This window comes from Pan troglodytes, chromosome X (genome assembly GCF_028858775.2).
Source record: "Pan troglodytes isolate AG18354 chromosome X, NHGRI_mPanTro3-v2.0_pri, whole genome shotgun sequence".
NCBI lineage: Eukaryota > Metazoa > Chordata > Mammalia > Primates > Hominidae > Pan > Pan troglodytes.
In genome coordinates, this window is record NC_072421.2 from 25,463,913 (window position 1) to 25,475,000 (window position 11,088).

At 38.3% G+C, this 11,088-nt stretch overlaps 1 protein-coding gene across 10 annotated transcripts in view; it reads left to right on the forward strand.

Moving 5' to 3' along the window:
• Positions 1-11,088, forward strand: part of POLA1 (DNA polymerase alpha 1, catalytic subunit) — a 301,623-nt gene that overhangs the window by 188,905 nt on the left and 101,630 nt on the right. For all 10 annotated transcript variants that reach the window (XM_016943107.4, XM_054676577.2, XM_063803909.1 and 7 more), the window contains one exon: positions 3,794-3,910. In XM_016943107.4, coding sequence (XP_016798596.1) covers positions 3,794-3,910 — 117 coding nt within the window. The remainder of the gene's footprint in view (positions 1-3,793; positions 3,911-11,088) is intronic.

Sequence of the window (11,088 nt, forward strand, 5' to 3'; positions counted from 1 at the left end):
AATTACAGCTCACTGCAGCCTTGACTTCCTGGGCTCCAGCCATCTTCCCATCTCAGCCTCCCGAGTAGCTGTGACCGTAGGTGCGTGCCACCACTCCCAGCTAATTTTTGTATTTTTGGTAGAGACAGGGTTTTGCCATGTTGCCGACGCTGGTCTTGAACTCCTGAGCTCAGGCAATCCACCTGCCTCGGCCTCTCAAAGTGCTGGGATTACAGGCATAAGTCACCATGCCCAGCCTATATTTATTTTTTAACAGCACAAATGTTCCTTGAAGGTTAGATTTAGCTAGCCGGTTGGCATTTGTTGGGGGAACAAAGGGTTAAATAAAATGTACTTTACAAAATTGAATTGAAGCAAAGCATATATTTAATATGATTAGGGCCTATTTCCTACATAGAAGAGTTTTGTTTAAAATACACCATGACCAAAAGCTTAATTATCAAAATAAAACAAGAAGCATAAAGAGTTACAGGCTTCTAATATTTTTTTCAGCCCCAGTTCCCTTCACACAGTTATCAGCATGTTTAATTTCCATGCATAATAGCACTAGTTATTGTTGTCATTTGTAAAGGGAGATTAACAGATAGTAAGTACAAACAAACCCAAATAAGCACTGAATAGAGAGGTGACAAAGGAAAAAAGACCTCCTTAATGTTAATTATAACTGGTAGGAAGTCTAGACAAATTATATTATCTGTTTTCCATATGATTTGAAAGGACATTTAGTTAGTACCTCTGTCAGAGTTAGAGTTAGGTGCTTGCTTTAAAAACAGGTGAGATGATAACTTAGCATGTCCGTGGTTGGCAGCTCCCCCAGGGAGTTGTGAAGTCGTAGTAAATTGACAGAATCAAGTTTCAAAAACATCTGAAAAGAACTCTATAGTTTTTGAACATTATATTTTAAAAATTAAATAATTTTAATATCCAGGTTATATTTTGGAACTGAATAATTTCTTATCTCAAAACATGATAGTTATTACCTGTCTGCTTATTTTTTTAGTTTTGTTTAGAATTGGATGAATTACAACTATGGTTGGCAGTGTTAACTAACTACATATTCCAAAGCATGTAAAGCCTCAGATATCAAATTTAAAGTAACAAACCCAATGAATGATAAAGGAGTGGTCCAGTCCTGTATGGTTTGTTTCCTTTATTAATATACCTAAATGGGTACTTCAAGAAAACAACTAGTCTTACCTTTAGTGTTTATAGGCTACATTTAAAATGTAATACCTGTTCTTGCTGTCAGCTCCACTATTCCCCACTGTATCTCCCATGCCTAGAACAGACTAAACCGAAGTATCTTGTTTCTCTGTCTCCCTCCCTCTCTCTTTTTTTTTGAGACGGAGTCTTGTTGTGTCACCCAGGCAGGAGTGCAGTGGTGCAATCTTGGCTCACTGCAACCTCCGTCTCCCGGGTTCAAGCAGTCAGCCTCCCGAGTAGCTGGAACTACAGGCGTGTGCCACCACACTCGGCTATTTTTTTGTATTTTTAGTAGAGACGGGGTTTCACCGTGTTAGCCAGGATGGTCTCCATCTCCTGACCTCGTGATCTGCCCGCCTCGGCCTCCCAAAGTGCTGGGATTACAGGCGTGAACCACTGCGCCCGGCCAGTATCTTGTTTCTTTAATTCTAAGGAGCTGATTGTGAGCTGCACTCTTGACTTAACAGCTTTTTTGAAGGAAACTAAAGTACATTATTAAGCTGTACATGCCCATTATAAATGCATCTGAGTTTCAGAAATAGTAAAACGTGAATATAAATGTCTCTCTAAATCAAGAAGATGTTGTAATACACCCTCAAAATTAAACAGCTGCCTGTGACTCCAAAACACTGATTGGTTCATGATCTTTTGCTGTGGTAGTAGTAGTTCATCTCAGACACTAATCTGTCCCTTCTCTGTATTGTTAGCATTTATAGTTGGTACCACACAACTTGGTTCTTAAAGCCAAGCCATACTGAATTGCTTTTATAGTCTTTATGTGTGTGGACCTTGCTTTCCTGTTTAGATTGTAATTTCCTAAAACTGTACCTGGGGCCCTTTTGCCTATTCTTCACAATATTTAATGTAATTCTGGGCATATATTACAAGTTTCATTAAGGGCTCATTGAGACCCTCCCTGTACTTGAAAAGCTCATATTAAATTTTAAAATAGTTTAGCCTTGAATGAAGGTAGGAATAATGCTTACTGTGGGTGTATTGACTAGATGAATTTTACATTCTTTAAAGGTAGCATAATTTTTTTATTCATACAGATCTATAATACACTTTCCCTTTTTGTGATAGTCTTAAATGGAGCTAGAAGAACTGATTCTTGGTGCTTTCCCCTGAGTTTTGTTATAGCTACTTCCAGAAAAGCCTATTCCGAGGAATGAGGTCAAACGGCACAGCAGCAAGTGAGGGCATCCCTCAGCTTTGGATTAACACCACATGGAAACATTACTAAGTGGCAGACTAAAGTACCTGACATAATGAACGAACACTCATGTATATACTGCTCTTATCTACGGGGAAAAGACCAACAAGTTGTTCAGTCTAGAAATAGGATATGGGGTTATGCATGTTATTGATTCCTTTATTAATGATAACTCAGCATAGCTCTTTCTGGCCTGCATTCTTTGACATACATTGTTCTTTCTGTGTAAGTTGTCTTTTCTGCCTTCTCTACTTACCAAACTTCCACTCATTTTTCAAGACCGGTTCAGAAGTTGCCATGTCTCAAAATGCTCCAAGATCTACAGATAGTCAGGTCCCTACTGGGGGCTCCACAGGTGAGAACACCATAAGACAAGGGAGCAGCAGCATACCGTGTTCACCTTTATACCCCAGCACCTCACCCTAACATTTGCCTTATACTTACGCCTCTGTGGCAATGCATGTAGCACGAAAGCCCACAGACCTTGGTGCCTTAGTATGAACAGATGAACTTTGACCCCATTTGTGATGTCTTACCTCCTTTGTTTAACAGATAACGTTTTATAACATAAGACTGATTTAAGGTCTTAGGTATATTCTTATCACATCACTATGAGAAAATTCAAACAAGATCAGCAAGGGAGAGTAACTGAAGAAGGAAGGTGAGAAGAGGGTTCTAAAAGACAGAGAAGTGAGCGATAGCTGTAGTATTTCAAACCTCTGGAAAATAGTGGTCAGTTGAAGTTGTCCTTGAAAACATTGAAGCTAGTTTTATGTCTCTAGAAAGCACATATAAGAGAATCTATTTTTGTTTGCATGAAATAATTGATTATTAAGTGTTTCTTTTATGCCAAATATAATCCTAGACACTCTAAATGTGTTCCATCATTGCAACAACGGTATACGGTAAGTACTGTGGTATCCATTTTACAGAGAGGGAAACAGCACAGTAATTAAGTAACTAGCCAGTAGTCACTCAGCTATTGGGAAGGTTATACATGTATGTGGTGCATTCTTTACTTTGGTAATGGTCTTTACTAATGAACTAAAACACATTGGTTTACATTCTGCCTGTAGTAGAAGTTTTTGTTGGGAAGTTTTGATGTATTGGAGTGAGGAAGGGTGTTTCTTTTAAGAAAAAAAAAATAACATCTCATGTGATTTTCTTTTTTTTTTTTTTAACTTAATGGTTTTCCTAACTTCTAAGTTTGGGGCATAGATCTATCTAATTAACATGTCAGGAGAGAGAGATAACTAGAGTTATGTCCGAATTTCTGAGAAAAGATTAAATAAAATGAGTCTATCTTGATAACCAAAAAAAGGTTTATTACTTGTATTTGTCGATGGTGATAAGTCTGAAGTTTTCCCTTCTCTCCAGGGCTGGTTGATATGTGAAGAGCCAACCTGTCGCAATCGAACTCGTCACCTTCCCCTTCAATTCTCCCGAACTGGGCCTCTTTGCCCAGCCTGCATGAAAGCTACACTTCAACCAGAGGTAACAGTCTCATAATGCTAAAGAACCATGTAGAAGAGGGTAGAGGGCTGCTTGCTTTGAGAAGTAGATACTGAGTATTTGCCCTATGAAGATGCCCTACTACCATATGCATATACTAATCTTATTTTTAAAAAATACAGATTTCAGAAAGATACATGCTTTCTTTTTTTCACATGTCATAAGCAATACTATATTTATATTTAAAAGGGAAACTGACTAATTCTCATATGAGTTATAGATTTCTTTGGTTGCCACTACATAATTACAAAAGAAGACATGGCCATTCCATTCTAGAAACTGCTATCGTCTTTGGGCTTGATCAGAATCCCATTTGTAAGAGCCAGAAATCCTCCCAATTCTGTACCCTGAATGGTTTATTTTGTGGGGTTTTTGGTCCCCTCTGCTGGATTAATTGTTTATAAGTAGCTGCATAGATGAGTAGTTCTGAAGCCATTTTTCTTTGTTTTTTGTTTGCTTGTTTTTTTTTGTTTTTGTTTTTGTTTTTTTTTTTTTGACGGAGTCTTGCTCTGTTGCCAGGCTGGAGTGCAGTGGCACGATCTCAGCTCACTGCAACCTCAGCCTACCGAGTAGCTTGGGACTACAGGCGCGTGCCACCGCGCCCAGCTAATTTTTCTATTTTTAGTAGAGATGGAGTTTCACCATGTTGGCCAGGATGGTCTTGATCTCTTGACCTTGTGATCCGCCCACCTTGGTCTCCCAAAGTGCTGGGATTACAGGCATGAGTCACTGCACCCAGCCTGTTTTGTCTTTTTGAGATGGAGTCTAGCTCTGTCGCCCAGGCTGGAGTGCAGTGGCAGGATCTCGGCTCACTGCAATCTCCGCTTCCCATGTTCAAGCGATTTTCCTGCCTCAGCCTCCCGAGTAGCTGGGACTACAGGCGTATGCCACCACACCTGGCTAATTTTTGTATTTTTAGTAGAGACAGGGTTTTACCATGTTGGCCAGGCTCATCTCGGAGTCCTGGCCTCAGGTGATCTGCCTGCTTCAGCCTCCCAAAGTGCTGGGATTACAGACGTGAGCCACCGCACCCGGCCACTCAAGCCATTTTTCTACCTTAATATACATACCTGAGGTGTAAGACATACTATCATTAATGACTCCCAACTAGAAAGCATGGCATCTGGAAACACTTCTCTGGTAATTAAGATGCCTTCCCTCTGTTGACCCCTTTGAGCATCTTCGACCCAAACAGCATTTTCCAAACTGTAGTGAGAAGTTTGCAGGTCCTTTGAGCAAAGAGGGTTTCGTGATCAAGTATATCTAGCAGATGCTGGGCTAGCTAAAATTAAACAAGTTTATTGCAGATCTTTTCAGAACCTATAATATGATAATGTGCAATCTGTCTCACTAGGACAGATCCATAATGTGCCTCACTTTCCAAATTTGTCTAGCCTGAAGATTTGTAAGGTTTTTAGTGAGAAGAAGGTGAGACTTGGGAACCTGTTGTTTATTTACTTACTTCTTAAATGCAGAGGCAGGCCTATAATCAAGTTTTGACTTCAAATTTTCCTGCTGAAAAGGGTTGATACACAGACTAGTTTTAGAAAAATATGTACACACAGTTTTAGAAATGGAGTCCTGCTATGTTGTCCAGGCTGGAATGCAATGGCTATTCACAGGCGCAATCATGGCTCACTACAGCCTTGAATTTGTAGGCTCAAGTAATCCTCCTGCTTCAGCCTCCTGAGTAGCTGGGACTACAGGCATGTGCCCAGCTGAAAATATTTTATTTTAAAATAATAATGACTTAATTTTAGGATAATACATCATTTCACAAAATTTGGCAACTAGTCAGGAACTGCAAATAGCTACCATCGTTGTGTATTCAGTTGTTCTTTTGCATATCCATATGTATTTTTTTACATGGTTGCCATCACAATGAAGATATGTACTTGTATCACATTTATCTTTTGTCAAGCATTTTTTCTGTGTTGTACTTCATTTTCAGTACGATTTTTTTTTTTTTTTTTTGAGACAGAGTCTTACTCTGTTGCCCAGGCTGGAATGCAATGGTGCGATCTTGGCTCACTGCAACCTCTGCCTCCCAGGTTCAAGCAATTCTCCTGCCTTCGCCTCCCGAGTAGCTGGGACTACAGGCGCGTGCCACCATGCCTGGCTAGTTTTTGTATTTTTAGTAGAGATAGGGTTTCACCATGTTGGCCAGACTGGTCTTGAACTCCTGACCTTGTGATCCACCTGTCTCGGCCTCCCAAAGTGCTGGATTTACAGGCATGAGCCACCACACCTGGCCTCCAGTACCAAAAATTTTAAACACAAATTTAACTATACCTTTCATTGGGCATTTTAGGCTACTTTTCAATATCTCTACTTGAAATTTTGTGATGAATATTTTTCTGCTTAAATGATTTTTTCTTTATTTGACATTTAGGATAAATTCTTATCAACAATACATACATACATTGCATAAATACAATATGGTCATGATTTATATTGCCAAATTGCTTTCCTAATGGGCTTTCCCAACTTATACTGTATACCAGTACTTTATGAACATACCAGTTTTACCATAGCCTTTCTAACATTTGGACACTATCATTTATTTTTTAAAACTAATTTGATCAGCATAAAAAGTTCCTTGCCCTTTTTTTGGTATACCTTTGATGATTAGCAACTTTTTAAAAAATGTGGAATGTTAGAATTAGCTGTCATATTGAATTATTTTTACGTCATTCTTGTCTCAAGACTTGCATCAGCAGGTGCAGAGAGAGAACAAAAGTGTATGTATTTAGTGTGACTCATCAATCCGGTTGTAGGCTTTAGGGGAATCACCTTGCTTCATGAACTGATGCTGCCTTTGAGACTTTTTAAATATCTAACTCATCAAGTTAAGTTCAATGAAAATCAAATTACTTCTTAGAAAATCAACCAGTTTTATGATTGCATTCTTGGTAAGAGAAGGTAAAAGGTTAGTCTATAATCTTAGATCGTTAAGCTATTAGACCGATACATTTCGAGGATGATGTTGATAGTGGTTTAGTATATCAGGTTATCTTTTAACATTTATTAATCTTTTTAGATTTCAAAGTGACTTGTTTTTTTCTTCATATCCTTGTCCTTCTCAAAACTGCAGCGTTTTAGACATGTGTTTCTCAAGGTTATCAGCTACTCTTCCCAAGGAGAAGCTTTCATAGATTAGCTCCTCTGGTTCCAGTGCTGCTCAGGACATGACCCTATGGAGTTACTCAGTTTCAGAGCAGGCTGGTTGGTGATACTTTCCTTAGCCATTCCTGACAGGGACCTTGACAGTGGGACTCAGAACACTCTTATGTACTCGATTTTGAGTTGCTAATAATGGGCGAGGAATTTCTTAATTCTATTTGTGAGGTTCCTGGGCTTTTCTGGTAGGAGGGAAAAATGCATTTTTCCAAAGATAGTTCTAGAGAAGTTCAAAAAACAGTTGTGCAATGGACAGAATTATTGTAATCACCAGAGGGTTTTCCAAAGTATCTATTCTGCAGGATTATACTCATCTGGTTCTCAAGTTCTCAGTTGCTCTGTCTCAATCATACCTTACTTTCATTTAATAATTATTTATTAAACAACTGCAACTACATCCTAGGCACTTTGCTAGGTGCTAGAAACATGTTAATGAACAGAACATTTCTTTATTTATAAAACTATTTTAACATTACACAGATTATATAAAATTCTATAAAGTTGATATCTGTGGGCAAAAATAGGCATTTATAAATGCCCATTTGGACAGAACACTAGACATTCCTAGTGCTAGACTAGTGGGAGCTTTAAATATGTTGTTCAAGTTTGATGGTAAAGCACTGGCCTCTTACCGTGCCAGTCTTATCTGCACATAATAAACCTATTCTCACTTAGTCCTGGGTTGCAGTTGACTTGAGTACTTTCCAGAATTGACTTGGAGTAGGAAAGCTGGCTCTTCTGCTGGCTCGCATTGCCAGAGTTAGAAGAAGAAAGCCGGGACAGTTTTTTTCTCAGGGTTTTACACGTGTATCTTCTCTCTTCTCAGATATTTCATTCATATATATATATATCTATATATCTATATATCTCACAGTTAAGTTTTTTAGGCTCATGGAAATTCCCAGTATACAAGTTGCTGCTTAAGACATATATTCCCTGAGTATTCTTTGCTGTATAAGAGGTGCATTTAAATACGAGAGTGAAAATTTTGATGCATGTTTAAGTTACTAAGTAAATAGAACCCTCTTTGACAGGATCATTCATGTGCCAAACCTCAGCGTCACACAATATACCCATGTAACAAACATGTACATGTACCCTCTGAATCTAAAATAAAAGTTGATGTTATTTTTAAAAATCGAACTCTTTCATACTGGTGATAGAGATGAGACTTACCCAAGTTAGGCAATAAATATTTTAGTATCTCTTTGTTTTAAGAATGTGGTTTTGACTTTTTAATATGGTGAAATGTGTATGGATGTGTATGGAATCCCTCCACAGAGGATTCTGTATTAGTAATTCACCAAAAATAAAGCTTTCTGGTTTTGTTGTTGTTATTATTATTAATCTTTCATTATCGAACTGGGATTTCAAACCAAATTGAACTTTTTCTCATTAACATATTCATTCTTGATGTAGAGCTGAGAAGATGTCTGTATGTGACTCTCACGATCATGGTAGAAATAATCTGTCGAAACTGTATAGTCCCTGGGGCAGGAGCAGTATAGTGGAGCCCTTTATTCAATTATTTAATCAACTAAATTTCTTGAAGGTCACTTATAAGGAAAGCAGTGAAATGACTTCTAGTCCTACTTTGAGAAACCCCCTAGTGTTTCTCACATTTTCCTCACTTGTAAAATTGCTAAAGTCTATTATAACAGAACACATAATGTGTACCATTGTAGGACTTCTGTCCTTAAAGGGAGAGGAGAAATAATGAACTTATAATCATTATATGTTACCATCTCAAAATGGCTATGGCTGAACAAATTGTTGATTTGATGAGTAGGTTAGGGACAGTGAGAATGTTGCCAAGCTACCTGGGGCAGTTTCTTTTTTCAGAAGAAAACATGAAAATAATTGTGGTCTCTTAAGGCAATAAGCATGAGTCCATGTAGGAAGAGAACCTTAGAACTATGACCTAAAGTCTTAAACCTAGTCATTGGTTATTCTCTAGTAGGAAATGGTGGTTTACCATGAAGGGTCTTTTGGAGCTCTCCTTTGTTATTTTGACATGCATATTTGATGCAAAGAGATTACTAAATTCTATTTACAGCTTCTCTTACTGCCACACGGGTGCTAGCAACCTTTTTCAATTTACTTTTTTTTAATTGGGGTATAATTGACATAACATAAAATTAAGTATTTTAAAGTGAACCATGCAGTGGCATTTAGTACATTCACAATGCTGTGTGGCTACCACCAGTATCTAGTTCCAAAACATTTTCATCACCCCAAAGAAAATTCCATATCTATTAGGCAGTCCCTCCCCATTTCCCCCTCCTTCTAGCCCCTGTTGTCACTATGGATTGTACCTACTTTGAATATTTTCTTTAAATGAAATTATATGATATGTAACCTTTTGTGTCTGGCATCTTTCACCTCGCATAACATTTTTGAAGTTCATCTGTGTTGTAGCATGTATTAGTACTTCATTCTTTTTTATGGCCAAATAATATTCCATTGAATAGATATGCCACAATGTGTTTATTCATCCATTGATGGACATTTGGATTGCTTTGTCAGTACACTTTTAAAGTTTATTTTTAATTAAGTAGACAGGTCTTACATTTGGCCTGAATTTTTTTTTCTGTAGCTCACTCATTGGTCCTACCTCAGCTGAATGGTACCACACAAAGCTAGACTGATCCCTTTTTCTGTCTCTGCCTTCAGTAAGCACTTATTCAGCACCTATTCAATGCCCACGTTATGAGAGCCTCTTAGACATATAAAAGTAGCTGTCTTCCTGAGTGTTCCCTTCTAGACCCAATATTCCTGAGTCTTCATTTCTCTAGAGCTCTGCTTTCAGAATAATGATCTTAGTAAAGACTTTGTGTCTTGATAAATTGAGGAGCCCAAAACTGCATGCGGTATTTTAGGTGCTCTCACTAGCACTAGTATGGAGCAGAGGAAACCTGTCACTGCTACCTTTTCTAGGTAGTAAATTTCTGTTAAGTCTGTTCGGAGTTGTGTTAACTTTCTTGGCATCCATATTTGCAGTGTTTTTCGTTTTGAGCATTCTCTAAATTAAAATGCCTAGCAATTTTTTTTGTACATGCATCTGCTAAGCCATGTCTTATCATGGATTTTTTGGACCCAAATGGCTTATTTAGACCTAAGTGTAAGACTTCAGTAGGTAGTATATTAACAAAGTACTACAAACTAGGTGACTTAAAGTAATAGAAATGTATTACAGCTCTGGAGGCTAGATGTCTGAAATCCAAGTGTTGGCGGGGCCATTTTCCCTCTGAAATTTACGGGGAATCCTTCCTTGCCTTTTCTAGCATCTGCTAATCCTTGGCTTGTAGATGCATCACTTCAATCTCCACTTCTGTTGTCACATGGCAGTCTTCTTCCCTGTGTGTCTCTTTCTCTTTTTCTTATAAGGACACCAGTCTCATATTGGACTAAGGCCCAGCCTAATTCACTGTAACTTCGTCTTAATGTGATTTCCTGTACCAATACTCTATTTTCTTTCTTTTCTTTTCTTTTTTTTTTTTTTTTTTGTGAGACAGAGTCTGACTCTATCACCTAGTCTAGAGTGTAGTGGCACAGTCACAGCTCACTGAAGCCTCGACCTCCTGGGCTTAAGTGATCCTCCCAAGTATCTGGGATTACAGGCATGTGCCACCATACCTGGCTAATTTTTATATTTTTTGTAGAAACTGGGCTTTGCCATGTTGCCCAGGCAGGTCTTGAAATCCTGGGCTCAAGCGATCTGCCTGCCTTGACCTCCCAAAATGCTGAGATTACAAGCATGAGCCACTGTGCCCAGCCCCGCCCCTATTTTCTAATAAGGCCACATTCATAGGAACTCGGGGTTAGGACTTGAACGTATCTTTTTAGGAACACAATTCAACCCATTACAGGTAGGAATTGCACTGAGCTAAAAGTAATGGAGACCAAAACTAACAGTAGCTTCAAAAGAACAGACATTTAATTCTCTAAGAAACATTCATTCCTTATCATGTGAAAGAAAT